Here is a 25,721-nt window from a genome sequence, read left to right as displayed (position 1 = left end):
AAGTACTATATAGATCAGGTGATTATAGCACAGACCACAGTATTTACAGAAGTATTAATATTTCAGAATTGATCAAAGCTATCAACTATACAAGATAGAGCTTTCATGTGGAGGTGATTTAAGAACATGCCTTCAAAATGAAGCATGAATTTGCTTTGAGCTACTGTATAAATATATGATTTCTATTAAGATGTTAAATTGTATATGTATGATGTTTCCTCTGTTTCTAAAAGAAACCATTTCACTCAAGTTCGAATTACACTAGGACTTTAGAATAAATATACCCTATCTCAATCTGGCTCAGTATTAGGTTAAGTATACCCATGAAGTATCATCTAGTACATGGTTGATGGTAGAGGAAAACAGTCAAAATGTGAAGATAAATATTAAACTTAAAATATTCAGAACCCTCAATTAGTATTGGCTCCGTAAAAATCAGAAAAAAAAATCAGAAGTCTTTATTTAGAAGCTCTATCCAGTTTTAGTCTGGTCTGGTGGCATTTAATGAATTATCTAGTAACTATTGTTTATGATGGTTCTTTAAATAAATTGTTGGTGGGTTATATGAAGAATATTGCAAAACTACCCACTTGCTTTTCCCTGTTCACAAATAGGCTGGTCCGATGTTTTTTTCCAGCATTTTCTTCACATTTACCTTTTATTGCCCAAGTTCTTTCTTGCTCTTCAAACTTTCATTTCTAGATTCCCCCCTTTATTTAAAACAAGTTAGGATGTTAATTATTTATCCTTTTATTGAACCAATTCTAAGGTAAGCTCTCAGTTCACTTTTGGAGTAAAAGGAAAGTTAGGTGTCAGCAAGCAGGTGGTATTTTCCTGACTGCTTGGTAACATTATAACCTATAGTAGGGACCAGCAGATAATGTAACGGTTATGTCGCTGGATTCCCACATAGCCAAAGCCAGCCGCAGTTTGAGTCCCAGACCTGGCTGCTTTAAACGCATGCCAGGTGCATGTGTGCGAACCCATGATGTCAGGAGAATGAGAAGGGATTGTGGTGTGGCCATCCACCAGGTGGGGTGATTTCTTGTTTTCTGTCCCCCTCTTCCCCATGAGTGCTGGGGCCAACAGAAACGCCCTGCAAACTGACCTGCCTGGGAAGATTCCAGGTTTGTGTCTGGAGATGTCTCCTAATACACTTGGGCAACCTATGCCCATGATCCAGGGTTGGCTGAAGCTGGGGGTGGATTATGGAATCAGGGCCCTTTTGGGGTGCTGTTTCTTTCATTTGCATTCATGGATGAAATAAATGGATAAACTTAAACATACTTTCAGGATATGTGGGGGGCAGGTTACACATAGTCTCTTAAAGGATTCCACTTTTAGGCCTGTTCTTTCTTCACACAACCCCTTCCTTCTAACCTAAACTCCAAAAGTACAAAAAAATTCTTAGAATGCAGGAAGTTAATTTAATCTTTAATCATGCCTGTTCTTCCTGATAATATTAAGACAGCACCAATTACCAAGGTTAACTGACATTTTTTGGAAGCTGTTAAAACAAGATGAAAATAATTCAATACTTCAAAACTATTGAGTTATCCAAAGATATATTTCTCTTAAACTAGCTGCTTATTCTATTTCTAAATAATGTCTTATAAGTTCTCATCTGAATGCAGAAAGAACCTATTCCTTATTTTTTATTTAACCATTTTCTGCTTAAAACTTTAAAAATAAATCTACACTTAATTTTATTATCACTTTAGGCAACAAAACTTATTGCAAGAATAGATTCTATGTGCCTAAAACCTTCTATCTTCAAAAATGCCAGTCTACCTTAAACGTTAATATTAAACATAGCCACCAAGTATGGATTTGAAACTAAAACCATAAATCTGTAAGTTTAACTAGCTTTAAAGTAAAATAAATATATATTTGGGTAGTTTTAAAAATGGTAATACAACAGCATTAGTAACTATCTTTATTCTCAAATTGATAAAAGCATTTAACATGTACTTTACAGTATAAACAAATTAAGTGCTATGCATCTTGCTTATAAAGTGACTTAAAATATGCCAAGCATTTTATATAATTCAATCTGTACAAAAATTAAATTTCCAAGAAAAGCTTTGGTTAGAACTGATTAAATACTATCAAATTCATTTTCCAAAGGTGTTCAAGAAAAAAAAAACTTCATCTATTAGCACAGATATTTTCTTGTACAATTGAAGCTTTCTACTATTTAGTAAGAGAAGAAATATTACAATAATTGCTTTTAGTTTTCAAGTCTGGATCAGTCTTTTTTCTTCCTATCTGTAAGTGGCTACAAGGTAGAATATCATCACTTTTGAAACCATAAATTTTGTAGAAAATCATCTGTCACTTGATTCTTAGGAAGTTCATCTATTTTAAAAATAGATTAGATCTGTAAGAAAGTTAGCTTCCGTAACTACCAAGATACTTTCTAAAAGTCACACTACTGAGGAGAGCCATTTCAAGCATCAAGGTATTATTCCACTGGGGGTAAATCACTTATAATTTTCCTTAGGAGGGTAGTACCTACTAACACTACTGCCCAGAATCAAAGTTTATATAATATCTAAAAAAATCTAAATGTAGCCCAAAACTTAATCATTACAGACTCTACAATGCATGAATTACATTTATTCATATGAAAATAATATAAAAACCTACCTAACTTAAATAATATAAAATATCAGTTTAAACAAATTAACAATCACAAAACTATAGACATTTTTTATTAAAATTTTCTGGGTCACTGAGCAATATTTACTCAAAAATATGATTATCAACTTAAATATATCCTCTTTGAAATTTAATGTTTATGCTGAACTGTACACTGGTAATCATTTTATAATTTTTAAAAATTCTACTTATATAACTATATTAATTCCAAAATGGAAACATAAGCCATCACTAAAATCCACTGGAGACTAGTGTTTTCATGGAAAAAATTTATGAACATTTTAGAGTTCTACCCTTTAATTATTTCAATTTGGCTTTTAAAAATAGATAAGCTTTTCATTTCAATTATTACATAATACTTCAAAGCTAGCTTAAACAAAGATACACAAGGAGAACTGGTAAAGCATTCCTTACTTTACACACAATGCCTCAAGTGTCACATATATAATAATGTATCACAGGAAAAAAAATTTATATGATTTAGCAGATTACAGAGTAAACCTATAAGTTTATACAAAGCTAAATACTGCCTCCCTTCTATTCCATTTATTTTCTTTTAATTTGACCTTGGCTCTGTGTATTATCCTTCTATAATAACCACTGTGTGACATTTATTAATTTTCTAAGTGTTCCAATTATCTGTACCTCTTTTTCTTTTAAACAGCTTTATAACATCTGAAAACATTCAATCTTTTTCATTAGATATGATATATCCTACATTTTTCTCACAAATGCTCACTTTCCTGAGCTATATTAAACACCTTATAACAGGTGTATGTATAACTAAAGACCCTAAAATGTCCTAGTGTACATTTTCAAAAAATGCATAGAGAACAAAACATTTTGGAAAACCTATTAGTACTCACTTCTTAGATATTGTAATATTTAGTTTTGTTTCCTTCAGACTGTATGTAAACTGTTTAATCTTTCTAACTGGTTATTACCTTCACATCTGAATCACATTTAAATAGACTTTTCCTTCGATATTTGATTGCTATTAGGCTAAAGAAACAAATGGAATTTTCTGGTGAAAACTGATTCTTGGGTCTTCCAAAAAACAAGCTTATATACTCACTGAATATTATCAAATTTCTGTCCCACAAAATAGTAAATTATATCAGAACTACAGCAAATAAACTTTAATTTTAAACATTTGCTTGGTAGTTAAGGTGCTATTCATCATGCCCTACATCATGTGGTCTCTACCAAGTGGGCATCATGTCTGGGAACCACACTCTACCAAGATGTTTTGACACCTCCCAGTGAATCTGCTCCAAACTATACTTTTGGTCAGGAATTAAAACTTCTTCCATAATGGATAATTGAGACAGGCGGCCACCGCACATCTTCACAAATTCAACAAAGGCACTACACGAGACTTCACATTCTCCTAGTCCAATAGCTGACAAATTTTTGCAACGTTCTGCAATGCGAATTAACTCTTCATCAAGTGGTCGTAATCCATTTGCACACACTACTAGTTCAACTAGTCTAGGACATGTCATTCCCACACGGCCAAGCACATCTTTGCTTACTGATCTTCCAAAGTAAAGATGGGTAGCAGGTATTTCATAACGAAAGAATGGGTCAAATTCCTCTTCATATAAAAAAAAATACATCACTAAGTTCACTTTGGGTGAATGTCTGATGAAAGCATCCCAGCTGCTCTTCTGAATAGTATGGAAGTGTGTCTGTCCAGGATTCTCACTGACTACATCAATGCGTAAATGTTCTAATCGAACATGTTTTTCAGAAGACAAAGCCAGTAGCAACTCATCACTTAATAAGTGGTAGTTCAGGGCTAGTTCTCGCAAGCCATGACACTGATCAGCAACACAAAGGATACCTTAGAAGAGAAAAAGGAACAAAACAAAACACAACTCATTATTTTCAAGTTTTTATACAAGTTCACCTGGTTTGAGAATTCAATAAAGTACACGTCTCCTGAAATTCTGTCACACTCCCTTACTAGCAAAGCTATATAATTTAAAATTTAGCTGTAGAATTAACATAGTAAGCCATAAGCGTTTAAAGATCTATTGTTAATTTTGTCTCTAAGAAAATGAAGCCAATTCTAAATTCAACACCTTTTTAAAGATGAAACTCACTTAACAACTCAGGAAAAAAATGAAAGTATTAGTAACCATCATTTTTAAAAAATATCATGCCTAAATATGGTTTATCCTGGTAATGCATAGACAGTGCCATTAAAAAATAAAGTTATTGGGACCAGCAGGTTATATGGTAGTTAAGGCACTGGACTGCCACATGGCTGACTGCAGTTTTTGTCCCAGACCCAATGGCTTGAAACTCACACCAGGGCACATGTGCATAAGTGCCTAAAATCCTAAAAGGAGAAGGGATTATGGAGTGGCTATTCCCTGGGGGAGGGGCGGGTGAGTTCTCACTTTCCCTCTTTCTCTCAGGAGAATGCTTATACCCTATAGCAAAAACCAAAAAATAAAGAAAATTATTATTAACACTAAACAGGTTAAGCAAGAAAGATGACATGGTCAATTACAACAGAGGCCAAAGGATCTTTTTTGAAATTTAAAACCTAATCCTAACTTAAAAAAACACAGGTTAAGTAAGAGATAACCAAATGTTATTTTATGTTAACAAAATAAAAATTTACAAAATAAAGATATGCATCGAAAGATCATCAGTTTAACTGCCAACAGTATACAAAAAGCTTAATGAAATTTCTAAGGAAAAAAAAAGGTATCACTAGATGAATGAATCAGAGATAACCATTCAGTTCACATTAATAAAAACATGCAACTTTTATACTACACCCAGAAAGCAATTTCTTAATAGTTCCCTATACTTAGAGCACCACACTTCATAATTGCTCAGAACTAACATCCTAGCAACAGATTACTTTACCAAAGGTCAATATTTGAGCTCTGAAGTGGCCTAGTGTAAGAATTCTGCCTCTAAGAGGCACCTTATGGATAACCTATTTAATTAATTTCTTTCTTATATTTAAAAACAGGGATAGGGACAACAAAACATACATTGTATTTTCATCTATTTATCGTACAAGTATGATATGCCAGGTACTAGATATGTTATCCCACACATAATTTTAAGAATCTGGAAAACTAGGTATTATTTTTATTTGAACTTAAGCAGTCAGCTAAAGATAGTAAAGTTCAAATACAAACAGGCTAGGTGACTCAAGTTCACATGCTTAACTACTGCTTAAGAAGAGACAAGACAGAAACCAAATAGGCCAAAACTTTATGGCAGTGGGAGAGGAGAGGCAACAGAATCACCACAACATGAGTAATGGACATCTATGGTGCACTCTTCAGCCACTACAAAGTTTCTGTTCTCAGCAAGGTGTACAGTGAAATAGACTCTAAGAACCCAAGGTAACCCAAGCACATCTCTATTCTTCACAATCTCAAAAAGCTTGAAATAAAAAGAAAACAAATCCACGGGATATAGTAACCAAAGCTGCAAATACAAAAAAAAAAGAAAACCTTGCAATAACATTTAGTAACTATTAAAGCAATTATGGTAGGCATAACTCTAAAAATAGCCCACAGATTCTACACCCTAATGCCTGGTATTTGTGAATGTGATAAGATATCAACATGCCCACAATAATACTCTTATATAGCACAGCTGGCTTTATAAGACAAAGATTATCTGGAAGGTCCTAATCTAATCACATGAACCCCTTTAAAAGCAGTTTTCTCTGGCTGGTTGTAAAAGGGTAAAACCAAGAAATTCAAAGGACAAAGGGGATTGCACATTTATTACTGGCTTTAAGATAAAGGGGGGGTCAAAAAGGAAAGAATGCAGGCAGCCTCTAAGAACAGAAAGAGACCCTCAACTAGCCTCGGGCTGACAGCCAAGGAAGGGAATGGGAAGCCGGTCCAAAAATTGCAAGAGAGTGAATTCAGCCAACAACTTGTATGAACACCTACACATGGAATAGAACAAAGCATTCCAAGAACTGAAGGAGCGCCAAGCAATTAGTATGCAAGTAAGAGAGAATCAGAAGATGAAGCCCAACAGACAAGTACTATTTCATACTGAACCTTATTAGCCCAGGTAAGGACTTTAGATTTCATCTAAAACGCTATCAGAAGTTATGAAAGAAAGTAGAGAAATCAAGATTACATTTTAAAAGATTAACCTGGCCATAGGATAGAAGTGAGATCAAATAAAAGAAATGCAGTTCATTTAGGAAATCAGCTAAGAGAGTGCTGCACAAAGATTATGGTGGTTGAAACTAGAGAAGTTACAGTGGAAATTGGAAAAGAGATTCAAGGTACATTTGGAGCTCCCAGATTTCAGTGACTGGAGGGTAGCATGAGTAGGAGGAATCAGAGATGTCTGTCAGATCCCTAACAACTAGATGAATGGTGCCATGCACTGATAGAGTAAAACTGGAAGAGCAAAAGATCTGGAAAGAGGAAGAAAGGAAGTTCTTTAGTGTGAAATGTCAGTGAGGCATTACAAAGCAATATACCACCATCATTTAACACATAGATCTAAAGTTCTAGAGACACCAAAAGTAGGAGGTATTAACATGCAGAATGAAACTAGAGCTACAAAGCTGATGACATTATCCAGAGTTTACACAAAACAACAAAAAAGGTGTACAGAAAACACAGTGAAACACCAAAGTTTAAGGAATAAGGAGAGAAACCAGCAAAGGAAAACAGAACAGAAATGGAGAAAAATCATGAATAACGAAGAAGCAAGTCACTACTGTCACTGGTGTCTAGAGATCCAATTATAGACAATTTTAAGAACTATATGAACTGAGAAAAAATGTGATAAAATGTTCAAAATAGAAAGGAAAAAAATAGCCTATAATTTCAACTTAAAAGAAACTGTCCAATCATGCAAAATAGATATAAAGAAAATATGTAATTATGTTAAATTTTAAGCAAAATCTTCTGTAGTTATAATCTTCATTTTATCTCCTCCTCTTCTTGAATAACTAGTACAACACCGTTAAGTGGGACCAAGCAAGCTTGGTCTACTGATGTGTGTATTTAATAAAGAAAGAATGTACCAGGATAAAGAGAGTAATAGCTCAGTTTCACAGAGAAACCAGAGACCCAAACGCTCTCATACAGTGTGCTGAATGTTATCAGTTATGTTCAGAATGCAATGCAAACACACAGGAGGGGAATATGAACTAGAAGGGAGGTGGACAAAACAGGTAACACCTGTGCTGAATTATAAAAGCTGGCGTTTGCCAGATGAAGATGTTAAAATAACAAAAAAAAGCATTCCACAAATGCTGGAACCTGACCACAAACAAAGGTACAAAGAAGTGTAGGGCTCAAGTAAAAGCTGCACATGAGTAAAAAACTTGATTATAGATGGAGGTCAAGATACAAAGAGCCTTCTGCAGCTTGGAAGTATAGCCCTTCCTCTTCTATCAGATCTATACAGTAGATACTAAAATATGATCAGTCTCATAGGAAGTAACTGTCAAAGCCTACTTTTCTTCATTTCTTCTAACAGTTTCAGTGATAATCTAGAAGTGGCAGAGAGGACTGGGGAACTCCAACAGCAGAAAAAGGCATTTACATAGTAGAAAAAAGCATTTTCATCACCCAAGAACTCTCCAGGAAATTTAGGAGAATGAGCAAGTAATCTCTTTCTAATAGGTTATCGCTTCCTCACGGGAAGGCAGACTTTAGATTCGGCAAGTATGTAGAAATGCTTCATAAAGAGACCAAAGATTTAACACTGTCCCCCATCTCTCTCTCTTTTTTTTCTTTTTTAGAATTTACTGAGAGAAAAAGAGAGAGGGGGGGAGAGGGGGAGGGAGAGAGAGAGAGAGAGAGAGAGAGAGAGAGCGCGCGAGAGCACGCGTGCTAAACAAGTACTCCTGATGGGGTCGGGCCATGCATAACCCCCCTGCCCCGCCCAAACCTCCCAGTTAGCCAGGATCACAAGCACACATAGGCACATCTTGCAAGCTTTTCAAGCCACAATGTTGAGGCTCTAACATTGTAGAGCAGCTCTCTACAGCCTGTGCCACTGCAAATGGGCCTTAACACTGTCTCTTAAAGAGTGAGTTTCCCATACATCACAGCTAAAAGGTAGAGAAGAGTATCAATAGTGGGAGGAGTCAGGAACAAAGAAACAGGCAGTAATGCAAAATTCAGATTTATACTTACTTTCCAATTTAAATCATTTGGAATTTAAATGATCTCAAACTGAATAATGTAATAATTCTTAGAAAACAACATGAGAAATTGTAAAGAGCTTTAAAGACTGCTATTCTTCCATCTAATGGGCTCTCAGTTCTAAAAGCTGACTTAGGAAAAGCATTATCTTACAAAATACAAAGCAATGTACAACTTTTCTCCTTCTACATATTAAGGGGTAAAAAAAGCAATTATACGATTGCTCAGATTCAAAACCACCCTGTTAGATCAACAGAAATTAGAGAACATTCTATCTACCTAATGGGCACCTCAGGCAGACCTCTTACTGTCCTTTACTTTTTTTTTTTTTTTTAATTTACTAATTTTCTAGCACATGCTATGCACGAATGACCAAATAAGAAAATTAGAAAAATAAACTGAAAGCTAGTGTCTAAGTCAGTGATAGTACAGAATTTATGCTACTATACTGACATTAAAAAAATCTGTATGCAAAAGAGATGAAATGGTTACATTGGTCTACCTTTAAAATCAATGATTAGTTTTTTTCTTAATCTGATTAACACATTGATGCATTTTACTAAAAAGTATCTGGTAAAAAAACACAACATACCTGCTGGAGAGACATGAGGACAGCTGCTCATTTTTAGCAGCTTTAGCGTATCACTGTTGTTGGCCACTAGTACTTTGAGGGATGGATCATCTACTGGGGTATCATCTATCTTAAGCGAGGACAGGGATTTGGAGTTTACAAACACAACTGTCAGTGCAGAGATAAAGTGTGACTGAAAAGCAAAAAAATTAAAATACTGTTTCAATTTTTACAAATGAAAATTGAGGCGTTTCCATATACAGGTTGAGCAACTCTAATCCAAAAATCCAAAATCTGAAGTGCTCTCAAATAAAAACTTTTTGAGTTCACGTATGTTACAGTGGAAAATTCTACACCTGATCTCACAGAGCAGGTCACTGTCAAAATGCTGCAATACAAAAACAGTGTGTAAATTATCTTCAGGCTATGTGTATAAGTTATATGAAACAGAAATGAACTTGTTATATATACTCAAATATTCTAAAATCAAAAAAATAAAATCTAAATTCAAAACATTTCTGGACCCAAGCATTTTGGATTAAGGATACTTAATACTAGATGTGGTCCATTTAAACCTTAATTATATTATTTCACAATTTTTTTTTGAGAGAAATTTTTGCTATAGGGCAAGAGTGCTCACTAGAGAGACAGAGCCAGAGAGACAGAAAGCGAGAAATCACCCCTCAGAGGGGATGGCCATACCGCAATCCTTTCTCCTCCATTTTCCTCTTAGGATTCTGGGCACACACACGCAAGCTCCCAGCATGAGATTTAAGCTGCCGGGTTCAGCCCGGCAGAGTGAACTGTGCAGGAGTGATGTAACCATTACATCATCTGCTGGTCCCCACAACTGGTTTTAAGAATAGCATCCTTTCACTCTGTTTGTGAGAATACAGTAAAAGAAGGTGACTATCTGCCATGTTTGAGGAGAGCTCTTTAACCTGTGGCGAATTTAAGGCCTCAGGACGAGTATCTCTAAATCACAGCAACCACTGGTTAAGTAAAAAGAGGAATGCTGCAACTTAGGATGAGACTATTTCTCAGACATTTCAGCAACTCAAAATCTTTCTCTAGCATTCTGTAACACCGAACTGCCTTTTTTCTGTTTGCTAGTAATGACCTTTTAACAACTATTAGCAAAATCATTAAAAATTACTGTATCAATCAATTCAAAAGCTATAAAAGTCATAGAAACTCACACAAAATTTTATTCTAAATAAACTAAAATTTTACTAAAATTCCAAACTTAAAATTCTCTTAACTATGTTAAATCATCTGTTAACATTTTCCAAGCCTTTTGTTTTAATATATTTTAATCAGAAATGTACCAATGAGTATCATTCAATTTGTCAATCTGTCTGAGGGACACAGAATCTGACCTAAAGAAGCAACCACAAGGAAACAGGAATTAAAGAATGACCGAAATATGTGACCTGGAATCAGAACCAAGAATTTGGCCTTTGAATGACATGATTTGAACTGCACAGTGCATATTTTAGTGCATATTTTTCAGTAAATACTATAAGTGTATTCCTTACAATTTCTTATCTTTTTTTCCTCCAGCTTACTTTATTATTAGAATACATACATAATACATATAACATACAAAATACAGGTCAATCAACTGGTTATCAGTAAGGCTTCCTGCAATAGTGGGCTATTAGGGTTTATGTTTCGGGGGTGTCAAAAGTTATGTAAGTGTATTTTCAGCTGTGGGGGTCAAAGGTCGTAATCTGTACATTGTTCAAGGGTCAACTGCATATCCAATGAGCAAAGAATCTGGCAGAGTAAAGAAAGGCAAGCCAATACATGTTCTAACACATTCCCCTACATAACCAACCAACTTCACTCTCTACTGAGCTTTATATATTCTGTATAGCAGTAAGAAAGAATGAGGACAGGTAACAGCCAAGGAACACTACCTTCTTGTTCATATTTTCTAATTTACTTCTTCCCTACTCTGAGTAAATAATTGGTTAGCCACTTAAATGTTGTATTTCACCTAACATTTTCATATCAAACTCAAGTATATCTTGTATAATCACATTTCTTTATCACTGTGCTCAATACTTGCATCACTAACATGACTTCTCATTTCCCTGATTCAGCTCTGGCAAATACATTTATATTCTCACATTCATTTTTTTTGGTAGAGGTTTTTGTCTTAGGGCATGTGCACTCCCTGGAGGGACAGAGACAGAGACAGTGAGAAGGAAAGTGAGAAATCACCCCTCAGGAGTAATGGTCACACCACAATCCCCTCTTCTCCATTCTCCTCCTGGGATCTGGGCGCACACGCGCATGTGACCAGCTTGAGTTTCAAGCTGCCTGGTCCAAGATGCAAATTGTGGTCAACCATGTGGGATCAGCAACATAACCGCTCCGCCATCTGCTGGTCCTAGTGACTCAAGTGTTTTAGAGTGAGGTCTCTGAACTATTTTATTTTTTAAAATACATATTTATTATTATTTTTAAATTTGCTATAGGATACATGTGCTCACTAAAAACAGAGACAGAGACAGAGGGAGAGAGAGAGAGAGGGAAATTGAGAGAGCAAAAGCCATCAGGCCCAGGGCCTGGTCTAGTTGGCCATGTGAGACTCCAGTGCTTTAACCACCATGCCCCTAACCATTTTAATTAGAATCAGCTCTACTGTCCACACCAAGGGTAGATTTGGAATCATCCTAACTGGATAGGAATCTGAAATTTAGGATGTTCCTCAGATAATTTTTATGCAATTAAGTCTGAGAACCACAGAGGTTGAACCTATGTACTTAAAATTGTTTTTCCTTTTTTTTTAAATTGCCAGAGTACACGTGCACTGGCCAAAAAGACAGAGAAAGCACTCCCTAACAAGGAATGTTAATACTGCATTCCCTTCCCTCCACTTCTCAATCCTGTTGGGATCTGGGGCATGCATGCATATGCATCTGGTGTTTTTCAAGTCACTGGGGCTAGGATTTGAACTACAGCTGGCCCTGTGGGATCCCAAGACCCTTAACCACTAGGTTATATGGACAGTCCTAGAATTTTAATACATTACAGTGAACAAATTTTGTTGCCCATTTTCCTTATTTTACCTGACGAAAGCATTTTATTTCAAAATGTGCACATTTCATGAAATCACCTAGTGGTACATTTTGTACTGATAACACTTGATTAAGTGATGGTTTTCCTGAATCATCCTAGTAAATTAAACTGCTGAATGTTTAAAAGAATACATTTTAGTTACTGATGCATTTTAAAACAACAACAAAAAAAACTTTCAAATTAGTGTTAGATACTAACCTATAAACACCAGCTAACACACTCAAAGGCCTTGACTATTTGCTTTTCAGGCTATATCACGGTGTATGAAAAAAGTAAATGAAAAAGAAATTAACTTTCTGTTATGTATATCCAAATAATCCAAATAGTGCTTTTCTCCCATTTGATGGACTCTTAGTTCCAAAAGTTCACCTTTATTTTTCTATTTTAAGAGAATAGTTTTGAAAGAGAGACTAACTCTGATTATGGGCAGGATAACGTTACAACATACATGTGAGGTGTTCAAAAAGTTTATGGAAAATGTGTAACAGGACAAAACTATGCATGGATTTCAAATTTTTTTTGTCGAGACCTGCAGTTGGCGTAATGGTTATGTTGCTGGACTCCCATGTAGTCAACAGTGGTTCAAGTCCCAGATCCAGTGGCTTAAACTCATGCCAGGTGTGTGTCTGTATGTGCCTAAGATCTTGAGAGGAGAATGGAAGAGAAGGGACTGCAGAGTGGTCATCCCCCCTGGGGGGTGTTTTCTCGTTTTATATCTGTGTCTTTCTGGCGAGCGCATGTGTCCTACAGCAAAAACCTCTCCAAAAAAAAAAAATTTTGTGTCAAAATTAATTCATACTTTATTTAATCCCATTTTCAACTAACTTTCTGAAGTGCTTTCATATACAAATTTTTAAAAATCATGTTTTTTAAAAGTAAAATCTGTAAATTAATCCAAGCTATACTGATACCAACTTCACTCAAGAATAAACCTTTACAGAACACTTGTAAGATTTTATAAAGAGGTTATACCTGTTCCACATACTGGCACACTCTTACTTTTCTTTGATTCTAACTTCATTAATCTATCCTGAAAATCCAAAAAGGATCATCTATGTATCTTTTCTCTAATGTGCTTCTCAGTTTTACTTAACCCTTCCTATAGAATCCCCTGTAAATTCATTTTCCTTTTAACCTTATAATGGAACACAGGTGGTTAAAATAACTCACAGAACTTTTTATATTTATATATATGTGTGTGTGTGTGTGTGTGTGTGGATTGGTTGTTTTTGTTCTCTTATTTATATTATACTTTAGTTTTTCAGATACAGTACTCCCTTTAGTACCAATAGAATAGCTGGTCTGATATCAGTAAATTATTTCAGGTTTTGTTTTACCGAAAATATTTTTATCTTTTTATCCCACTTGAAAGATAATCTCCCCAGGTACAGGATTTTTATTATTATTATTATTATTATAGTGTTTTCAATATGTCTTTCCATTCTTTTCTTGCCTGCATTGTTACAGTTGAGAGGTCTGAAGTTAGGCTAATAGAATAACCTTTGTAAGTGACTTGATGTTTTTGTCCTGTTATATTTAGCATCTGGTGTTTGTGTGTGGTTTTACCATTTTTGCTATAATGTTCTGTGTAGAAGATGATCTTATGTTGATTCTATTTGGGTTCCTTCGTATTTCTTGGGTCTGGATGTAAGAATATCTTTCTATATTTGGAGTTTGCAGCAAGTATTTCATAGAATAAATCTTCTATGCTCTTGTCTAATATTTGGATTTTTGGGCATTTGGTAGTGTCTAATATTTCCTGTATGTTGTCCTCATTTTAAAAACATATTTCAACTCTTTTTGGTACTTTCATCTCTCAGACATCTCATCTTCCTGATCAGAGATTCTTTCTTCTGCCTTTTCTTATTTAGTATTAATACTTTCTTTCCTTTTTTTAATGTTAACTGTATTTTTTCAACTACTTCAGATTTTTTTCTTTTAGCCTATTTTAGTACTATGTATTTTCTTTATTTAAAATTTATTTTACATACTTTCACCAAACATCACCACAGCATACAAAATGGGATTTTACAGCAAGAATACACTATAAATTGGCTTAATCATACATGCTATCATCAACAAATAATTTCCCATTTCTTTTTTTTGTATATATATGAAAATCTATATGCCAAGAAACAAGAAATCTTGGATGAGATGGACAAATTCCTGGACACATATAATCTACCAAGACTGAATAAGAAGGACATTAAAAGCCTGAATAGGCCAAATAACAAGCCATGAGATTGAATCAGTAGTAATCTCTCAACAAAAAAAGCCGTGGTCCTGATGGCTTCACCTCTGAAATCTATAAAACTTTTAAAGAAGAGTTCATCTCCATTCTACTCCAGTTATTCTAAAAATCCAAAAGGATGGAATACTCCCAAATTGATTCTATGAAGCCTCTGTCACCCTTATCCTTAAAACAGACAAGGACATGACAAGTAAGAAAAGATATAGATCAATATCTCTGATGAATAAGGACACAAAAATTCTCAAAAAGATACTTGCAAATCATATCCAACCGCATATACAAAAATTATACATTGTTGGTGTCCACCCTGGGGCTTGTCTAGCTGAATCATGATCAGAGGGCTGCAGGTGAGGAAGAGAAAGAGAATGAGAAACAGAAAGCCCTCCATCTTGCAAGGACCAGGAAATTGGAAAGAATGAGACAAAGATATAGAGTAGAAATGGACAAAGGCAGCCTGAGCCTAGGTAGACCAAGCAATTTGTGCCACGGCTGAGCCACTGCTTGAGTCGCTGCTTAAGCTGCTGCTTGAGCCACCCAGACAAACTGGGCCTCTTTATTTATACTACAAGGAGACATTACGCATGTATGCTTCATGACACTTCATAGGTTTGTTGCCAGGTTACAGACAATAAGAAGCAATTAACAAATCTATAAGGGCTTAGTCATACTGGGCCAGGTGTATCCCTTGGTGATAATCCCATCAAGAGAAAGTCCCATAATTTTCTTTTCTAATGCAGAGAAACCTAGCTGTAGGTGTGGGGAAGAAGCTAAAGAACTCCATAAGGAGTGCATCACCACACCCAGAGAAGGCTAAAGAATCTTTCAGATGCAGAGCAGAGATTGGACTTTGCTAATCAGGATCAAGGTGTCTCTTGAAGTCCATCACACATGTCCATTGGAAAGCCCCTAGAAATTTCCACCCTTGCTCTGTCTGCAGCAAGGGTCAAGGAAAGGGCAAGTTACAAGGTTCTGCCAAAACCCAAAAGGACAGGTGGTATTTGCTAAGAACATGTCCCCACACCTCAGGTTCTCTCTCTAAACATTTCCCCACAATACATCATGACAAGGTAGGTTTTATTCCAGAGATGCAAGGATGGTTCAACACATGCAAAACCATAAAGAAACAATGATAAAAACCATATGATTATATCAACTGATGCAGAAAAAGTGTTTGATAAAATATATACCTTCATGATTAAGGCTCTCAGCAAAATCAAAATAGAAGGCTCATTCCTCAGCACAATAAAAACTATCTCTGAAAATCCTATAATTAACATCATTGTGAATGGAGAAAAGCTGAGAACTTTTCCAGTAAAAGCTGGTACAAAACAAGGATGCCCACTTCCTCCACTCCTTTTCAGTACAGTACTGGAAGTCCTCACCAATGCAATCAGGAAAGAGAATAAAATAAAAGGCATTTGTATAGAAAAAGAAAAGGTGAAATCATCTCTATTTGCAGATTACATGATTTTATACATAGAATACCAGGTGGTATCCACAAATTCCTGAAAGTAATAAATGCAATAAAGTTACAAGATACAAAATCAGCATACAGAAATTTATAACATTTCTGTATATGAACAGCAGGTAGACTGAGATAGAACTGAAGAAAGTAATTCCACTTACCAAAGCCACAATCAGTATAAGATACCTAGGAATAAATCAAACCAAAGAAGTTAAAGACCTCCACAAGGAAAAGTATGAGAAGCCAAAAAGAGAAATTGAATATGACAGGAAAAAAGTGGAAGTACATCCCATGTTACTGAATTGGAAGAATTAATATAATCAAAATGGTAATTCTTCCCAAATTGGTCTACATATTTAATGCAATCCCAAAGCACCAGAGATGTTTTTCACAGATCTAGAAAAGACAATCATAGAATTTGTCTGGAATCTAAAAGACCTTGTATTGCAAAAAGAATCCTGCATTAAAAAGAGTGGAGTGGGGGACCAGCAGTTAGTGTAATGGCTATGTTGCTGGACTCCCACGTAGTTGACCGCGGGGCAAGTCCCGGACCCGGTGGCTTAAACTCAAACCAGGCGCATGTGCATGCATGCCCAAGATCCCATGACGAGAATGGAGGAGAAGGGATTGTGTCGTAGCCATTCCCCCTGGGGGTGTACCAGAAGCCCTGTTCCAGCTGTGGTGTGTACACAGGAAGGTGACACGGGTGAACAAAATCAGCCTTAGACCTCAATGGCCCTTAGCATGTTCTCAGCTGGATACAGACAGAGCAAGCTCAAGACTGCAGCCCTGATGGCCAGGAGACATGCATATATATTATTAAAGGAGTTTTACAGGAGTAGGATGGGTGAGGGGATGTAAGTGAAAGATTTTACTCCAAAAGTAAAGCATTCAAAGTATAGGAACAATAATCATAAAACACGATGTCTGTTTTGTTTAGGTATAAACAGTCATAATTCTTGGAACAAGGAAGTCCATTTGTCTGGTGCATTCTCTCCTTAGATCTTGATTATTGGGAAGGGTACATGCATAATAATTATGTTTATATATAGATATAAAACTTCTCACTCAAATTCTCATGTCCAACCCAGACAATTTGAATCATTCAAATTGTCAACATTCTAAAAAGTAACTGGTTTTACCTTATATATATATTACTTTTCTTATACTCTCATTGCCAACACAAGGAATGGTGAAGCTCTCACTGGATTTCTCAGAAAAAGCTAGTACAATTAAACCAGCAAATACCTTTGGTAAATCCATAAAGCTTGGCCGAGCAGTTGAAATTAGTCCAAGTGTTTTCAAAGAGCAATTCACAAGTTGCGATAATATATCACAAGCTGCTTCAGCTGATTCTTTGCTGCTGTCCACCTTAGAAAAGAAAACACCATTTATTCATGCATATATTTACATTTCTCTGTGCATACCTTAATTTTATGAAAGCCAAGAAGCCTAATTCGTTTACTGCATTATAATTTAAAGAATATTTATTCTTTCAATTTTCCACTCTCACCCACAACTTCAGCCTTTCCTGAAAAATTGTAAGGGTGGGAACAGCAGTTAGCGTAATGGCTATGTCGCTGGACTCCCACGTAGTTGACCACGGTTCGCATCCTGGACCCGGTGGCTTAAAACTCATGCCGGGCACGTGTGCGTGTGTGCCCAAGATCCCAAGAGGAGAATGGAGGAGAAGGGATTGTGGCATGGCCTTCCCCCCTTGGGGGGTGATTTCTCGCTTTCTGTCTCTCTCTGTCTGGTGAGCGCACACGCCCTATAGTAAAAACCTCCCCCCCCCAAAAAAAAAATTGTTAGGGCAATTATTAAGACAGCTATCACTAGAACATATACAGTTAATATTGAAAGGACTTGGCCTTTAAATTGATTTGTTCTAGACTGTATAAATATAATAAATACATTTACAGTTTCTGAAAAATAATTATATAGTTGGTAGTGGATCATATATATAAATACAGTGTGGATGGTACATGTGTCAAGGCACCAGAAAGTGAATGAGTATTCAGAATGTTCAGGTTAATCACAATCTGGGATTCATCATTAATGTTTTTAACGGAAAGATGAGCGTGAAGTAAAATGAGGGTGTCTAACCAATCAAGCATAAACCAGAAAAAGGAGCTGCTCTCATCCTTCTGCATCAGACATTACCTGGGGGAAGAGCAATACTGCCAAAAAACCCCTCAAAGATTTAAGAAGGAGCTGTTCTATCAAAAAGTTAGTTGTTCTCTAGCTAAAAAGCATCTTATAACATAAGTTAAAGGTAGTATCATTACTTAATCCTAGATTCATGTACATTATTCCAAAAATGTTAAAATCTGGTTATAAAACTAATAGTATACTAAATTATATTAATTTTAGAACTAGTTATAGTATTATCCTTTAGTTAAGTTTCTTTATACCAGTGGTTCTCAAAATGTGGTCCCTGGGAACCAGCAGTTAGCGTAATGGCTATGTCGCTGGACTCCCATGTAGTCAACCGCAGTTTGCGTCCCGGACCCGGTGGCATAGAACTCACGCCGGGCGCGTGTGCGTGCGTGCCCAAGATCCCGAGAGGAGAATGGAGGAGAAGGGATTGCGGTGTGACCATCCCTCCTGGGGGGTGATTTCTTGCTTTCTGTCTCTTTGTCTCTCTCTCTGACGAGTGCACGTGACGTATAGCGAAAACCTCTAAAATGTGGTCCCTGGACTAGCTGCAGCATCATCACCACCTGGGAACTTGCAAATTCTCATGCTCAAGCCAAACAACCTGAATCAAAAACCCTGGGGACAGGACCCAGCAATCTTTATCTTTTCAAGCCCTGAAAATGATTTTTATGCACACAACACATTTTGAGAATCATTGTTCTAGACTAGTATTCTTGATTACTGCCTCTCTGGCCTATAGTCTGAGATAACGTCAACGAATATTATCAAGAAATCAGAAAAGATTCTTGGGACATGACTCTTTTTTCTAAGTCAGAAATCACTTCCTCCAGAAAATAAGCAACCTCTAATAAAAATGTTAAACTCATAGCACAAATGGTTTTAAGACTTAAACAAGTTGGACACACCTGAATTGTGTCACAAGGCTGTAAAAGACTAAAATTGGATACAGACTTTATCTGTTGGCTAAAACTGGTCTTTAAGACTTACCAGATGAAATCTATAATAGTCATCTTTTTAAGGCATTTACCATTAGAACATTCTTATACAATTCAATGACAATTATAACTGAAAAGAAGGCTCATCAGGTTTCCTCCGTGAAGGAAGAAGGATGAAGAGTTCCTGAATTTTTGTGTGATCACATCATAATTTCTCCATGCTGTTCCTGATTAGGGTTGCCAGATGATATACAAAATATTAAATTAAATTTGAATGTTTTCAGCTAAACAACAAATAATTGTTAGTATTATGCATGTCCCAAGATTGCATAGTACATACCTAAACGAAAAATTATTCACTGATTACCTAAAATTCAAAATTAATTAGGCATCCTATTATTTTTACTTGCTAAACCTGGCAATCCTACCCCCAGAGGCCTAAGTGCCTCTGTGCCTTCTTCTGGGAAGAAGGCCACAATATACTCAACCATTCCCACCACCTAGTACTTCCTCCTCCTTGGACACACATGGGAGAACAAGCATCTCCACCAAGGCAAAAATGAGGCCAGATGCAGTGGTGCAGCAGGAGCATAACACTCCAAAATATTGAAGCCACATGAGAACACTCCAGGTCTGCATCATGAGGTCTCCTTGTACATGCCAGGTACATGTACCGATAATCCTTACTGGTGAGGCTGGGGGTGCACTGTGGAATAAAGACCTGGTTGGGCAGTACCTGTCTGTTTCACCCATGGAAAAAAACTTAAAAAAATGATATTCTTGGGGGAAAATAAGCTTTTGGTATAACCGTCAGGTTTGGTATAACCAAAAGCTATAGATTAAGAACCATTGCGAGGTTTCACTCAGCTTATTTAGCAATTGAAACCTATGTACATCAGAATTTCATGTGGTGTTACTTTTCAGCAATTACTAGTTGTTTACTACAGAAAGATCTGGTGTTAAGGATTCAGTGAACATGCCCATATTTTATTATTCATTCCCAACACAAAAACATGACATGCCTTTGTGTTTGTGCACAAACCACTATGATTTTTTAAACTAGACATCTCAAAAAGTTACCCCATTGTCATCTATTTCACTGTATAACGTATCGTATCTTTTTATTTTTTTATGCAAGAATGTGTCATGACTTTTCTGACAATCTAATGGTTCTCTTTAGAATTCTTCCAGGTACCCTTTTCTATTTTTAAAAGATCTGTTATAGGACACGAGAGAGACAGAGACAGAAGTGGACAAAGAGAGAAAATAGGAAAAATCAGATGGGATAGACATGCTGCAATCCCTTCTCTTTCCTTCTCTTCCTCTCTCCTCTCTGGATTTTGAGCAGGAAGCACATGCATCTGACACATTTTTTCAAACCACAGAGTTGGTCATATGTGATCCAGCCACTTTAACTACCAGCTCTTATTTTTCTCTAAACCTTTTACATAAAACTATGCTTTATTTTAAAATGTTCTATTAAAAACTCATCAGTAATATTCAGTCCCTATTATGCAAAACAGCAATTAAACTAAGCAACTAAAATCCCAATTTTTACTTTATTATTTCTTTTCCCTCAAATGTTTACAGCAATTTAATGTAACTGACTACTTTGGTCAATGATTTATGCTTTAGTGGCTGTTTTTGTTTTTTTAAGAAGTTATTAATCAGGACCAGCAGTTAGCATAATGGCTATGTCTCTGAACATCCCATGTAGTCGACCGCGGTTCAAGTCCCAGACTCGGTGGCTTAAACTCATGCCGGGAACATGTGTGTCCGTGCCCAAGATCCTGAGAGGAGAATGGAGGAGACAGGACTGCGACATGGCCATCCCCCCGGGGGGTGATTTCTCGCTTTCTGTCTCTGCCTCTCTCTTTCTGGCAAGTGCATGCACCCTATAGCAAAAACCTCTCCAAAAAAAAAAAAAAAAGAAGTTATTAATCATTGTAGTTGAGTCAAATATCACAATTCTTTGCGACAGCTTCTAAGGTATGCAATAGTTCAAAATATTTAAGCACTTCCCTTAAAAAGGCAAATATTTTAAAGACTGTATGATATATTGGTTTAGGACACAAAAGCCACTAAGAATATATTTTTTAAATAAAAAACTTAAAGAATTACCTTGAAGCTGACATACTGTAGATGGTTTGAATGTCTTTTAATAATTTGTTTGATCAGCTCTGGATGTGTAGCTTTCAAATAAGATGTAGCTGGCTGATTCAGTTCAAATTCAAAACACCTCCACAAATCTGGCATGTGAAATACCTGGTTCCAGTTGCGGCACACTTGTGAAGCATGGGCCCGGTCAAGAAGAGGCAAATACTTAAAAACTTGGAGAATAATGTCTTGAAGTAGATTACCCCAATCACAACTCTGAGACTGTTCATTTGTAGTCCTCAGTTTCTTGCATTTGTCTGCAGTACCTTCTTCTGATGAATTAAGGTCACTATCTTCTCCTCCTCCTCGTTTCATCCTATTCAGAAAAATGCATTTTTAAAAAATTTGACTTAACTTCTGATTAGAAATAGATGTATATATGTGAAATTAATTCTTTTGTCACTAAGAGGTATGTGTTTATTGCATATATAAATACACATATGCAAGAAAAATTATATCAGTAATTTAAGAAATACATTAAAACAAAATATAATAAAAATACCAATGGAAACCAGCTATGGTTTACAAGTGCTATACATTTTTTAGCAGGTGTTTTTAAACATTTACATTTATATTGCACTACCTGAAGGGAATCTTTATCATGATTTAGAAACTAAACCAAGAACTTGCACTTCAAAAGTAAAAACCAACTAAAATGAATATAAAACCTATGCTAATACTTTCTAAAAGTTTCTTAAGAGTAATCTGAGGATATCTGATTTGTGTTTCTGTATTCAAGGCATATTAGAATCCCATGATCTTCCAGAGAGGATTGAATAGCTAACAGAGCTTCTACACTGCAAAGTCTGTCACAGCATTACTGCCAGACATTTCCAACCTGTGTTTACAACAAGTAAACTCATTCTTACGATGCACTGTTTGACCTGGAATGCGGTTTCTTCTTCCAATCCACTTACTGCTGCAGTATTTTCCCCAAGTTGTGTTTCTAAACAATACCTGGAGTTTAGTATTTTTACTAATTTCGTCCCATTTCATTCTTTGATGGTCTTTCTGTGACAAAACAGTATTATGATTACAGCAAGTGGACTCTGGAATTAAACTGAGTATGAATACTGGTTTTACCTCTCACTGACTGTGTGGCTTTGAGTGAATTATTTGACCTTCCTGTGCTTCAGTTTACAAAACAGAGATAATAAGACAGAGTTCTTATAAGGAATGAAAGCATATTAGGACTTCCAAAAAGAGAGAAATGATCATTGAATTCTGGTATAGGAAAGCAATCTAGCATTAAAGATGTTAAAGTGGATAACACAGTAAAAACAGAGGTTACCAGCCAGAGGCAAAAAAAAATCTTATTTTTGTGTTAGTGTATGCGCTGCCAAAACAAGCACCTATTTTTGTTTTGAAATGAAGTGTGAAATAGAGAAGTGGGGGAGAACATGCTTGTGCTCTAACACACTGGAAGTAGATTCGCTCAATTATGTAGCAGTAACTAACAGGGGGTGGTGGGATTACAGGTGATTTGTTTTGCTAATATGCTTACCCTTTCTACATTTTACACATTTCTTTTAATATCAATGCAATCAGTTTTTTTTAAGGTCTTATTTTGATGTTATTAGTTGGAAAAAAAATACAGCTGGTTCTAAACTGGGGTAACTGCAGATCACTCCCTGGTAATCCTATTCAGTTTAGGATTTATGATGCTTTTGTTTTCTACAGAGTTCTGTTAGAGTAGAGGTTTGTACGTAGACTTGGTCATAGCCTTTCAAATGGATGGTCATGGTTCTAATTTTCTTCTGGCGCCATTAGCATTTAAGAACTTTTGAGTTTCATTTGGGATGAAGGATGTGCATATATATGCATGACTGCAAACCAAATGATGTCTCTGCAGATTTTCTCCATCCAATAGGTAGTAAAACTTGTGAAAAAGGACGGAGGTCTACAGAATCGAAAGAATTTTCTGAGAAGCCCCTGGCCTTCGTGCCATGAAAATCAGTCCAGGAGGTCTCAGTGCCTATTCTCACTGCTCCCACTTCCTACCATATGAATAAAGTGAAATAAATTATGCATATCCTGTCAAGCAGGGGAAAAGGAAGGGAACAAACAGAATAATTGGAACTTAGGTGTGAATCTTAGCCTAAAAAAAAAAAAAAAGACATCAGAGAAAAGGTAGCATAACCTACAATATAATCTTTAGCATAAGAAATTTCTAACAGTACTGTCCTACTAGAGGTTGGGATGACACTGTCGTTATGACCCATTTTTCTCCTTTAACTTACCCTGAAGGTTTACTTTAATTTTAGCATATAAAATTTGGGTCAAAGAACAAAGAGTTTGCTACCCAGGGTTGATCATTTTTCTTCTGATTACCTATAACTACTCAGAATTTTGAGATACAGAAATTCAAAGAAGAATGAAGCAGGCTTCATAACCTCTACATCTTATTATAGAATGCTGATCTCCTTTCTTGGAGATAAGTTTTCTAAAACTGGAACTATTCAACTTAAAGACAGAATGATTTATTTTACTTTAGACTATGGGGATATATAAATAAAAATAATATGAAAGACTTATTCACATAATAATCTTCACTAATGCTTTGCTGGTTCTAAGAATAAAAACTTTTATCTGTTACAATCCTGTTTTAAAGTGCATTTCAATACCTTTCCAAGTTCAGGAGGAAAAAGTTGACTTTTTTTTTAATGTGCAACACTAAAGTACAATACCTCTTGTCTAGATATAAATAGACTATTTTTTTTTTTTGAGAGATTTTCACTGTAGGGCGCGTGCGCTCGCCAGACAGACAGAGAGAGACATAGAGACAGAAAGCGAGAAATCACCCCCCAGGGGGGATGGTCACGCCGCAATCCCTTCTCTTCCATTCTCCTCTTGGGATCTTGGGCACGCACGCACACGCACCCGGCGTGAGTTTTAAGCCACCGGGTCCGGGACACGAACCGTGGTCGACTACGTGGGAGTCCAGCGACATAGCCATTACGCTAACTGCTGGTTCCCTAAATAGACTATTTTGATCACCAAAGCATAGTGGAAGCCTTTATTAGTTCATGAATAGCTGAACAAAAGTCTGTAAATAGTCATATATGATTTTAACAAACTGTAATCACAGTATTAATAAAAATAAAAACATCTAAGGCCAAATGCCAATAAAATTGGTCTCTGGTCTATCCTCATCTCTGCATGAAAATAACAGAAGAGTAGGGGAGGCACCTAGTACAAATTTTAGGTGTTAATTTTTCCAAGTTGGTCTTACTCATGTGAAAACTTACACTGCTTTCAAGAGTATTTAAATTTATTTACAAATGATGCCTCGGTGTATAGAAAGTTAAGCAATTCAGAGCATGCTCCCACCTCCAAATAATTTGTCAATGGACAGTTATGTCTCCCACTTCTGGTCAATGGGAAAACACCTCTTATAATGGAACTCCAGGAGTGCAGAGGATCAAGGTGAACAATAAACTTCAGTAAGACTTGGTAAGAACTTGGTCAGAACCAGGCTTTTATATGGCTCTGGCAGTTTCATTTCCTGCAGTGTTTCCAGGCCCCAAATAATGTAACTTGGGCCACTAGAGCTATTGGTGAGAAACTGATATTACTAGCATTAAAAAGCAAACTGCAGAGACTATACAGTAGCAGCGGAGGGCAAGTTGGTGAGCTAACTTTTCCATAAACTCTGACAGGAGCAGTCAGCCTGAACATCAGCTGAAGAACAGAGCTGGGTTTCCCCTACCAATCTACATATTAAACACTCCCATGTACACTGGGCATGCAGTAATTTTTAACACCTGTTTGTACTACTGAAAAGTCTATTTTGGTATTAAATGTCCTTCATGTTCTCCTTTGACTAATACCAAAATTAACCTGCAATCTGTGGCTGAACTACCAGAATAAAAGAGTAAAAAGAGATGAACTCTTGAAACTGAATGGTAGGGAGAACATGGGGGCGATCATCTCTCTAGAGGTCATACCCGGATAATTGGGAGTGGATGGCATGTGCATAAAAATTTCAGAGATAACAGAAACAAATTAACATTTTTTTTTCAAGTTAGAGAAATCTATCCTGATTATAAAGATCGGGGCCACTCAACCGGACATCAGCAACAACACAGTCATGATCATCTCACCTCCTGGCTGGGGGACCGGGCCCATCGTTTGCAGAGCTGACCTCTGCCCTTACCTCCCCGAGACCGCCGCTCAGGCTGCTCATCCCAAGTTGCCCAAGTTTTCCACAAGCCCACGCGGCGGGGTCGCCCCCTCCGCCCCGCGCCGCCTCCGAGGCTCGGCT

The 25,721-nt window shown here is 36.4% G+C and overlaps 1 protein-coding gene across 1 annotated transcript; it reads right to left on the bottom strand.

The window, feature by feature from the left end:
- Window positions 1-1,923: 1,923 nt before the first annotated feature.
- Window positions 1,924-21,773, bottom strand: FBXL3 (F-box and leucine rich repeat protein 3; the record flags this gene model as incomplete). Its single annotated transcript, XM_014585716.1, is given in 4 exon segments — window positions 1,924-4,507; window positions 9,421-9,592; window positions 17,454-17,576; window positions 21,422-21,773. Coding segments are annotated over 4 exon segments (1,290 nt in total). The 3' UTR covers window positions 1,924-3,863.
- Between the last annotated feature and the right edge of the window lie 3,948 nt (window positions 21,774-25,721).

This window comes from Tupaia chinensis, unplaced genomic scaffold (genome assembly GCF_000334495.1).
Source record: "Tupaia chinensis unplaced genomic scaffold, TupChi_1.0 Scaffold000013_1, whole genome shotgun sequence".
In the NCBI taxonomy this organism is placed as follows: Eukaryota; Metazoa; Chordata; class Mammalia; order Scandentia; family Tupaiidae; genus Tupaia; species Tupaia belangeri.
Note: the sequence above shows the minus strand (reverse complement) of the source record. Positions and strands in the feature narration are given on the sequence as shown.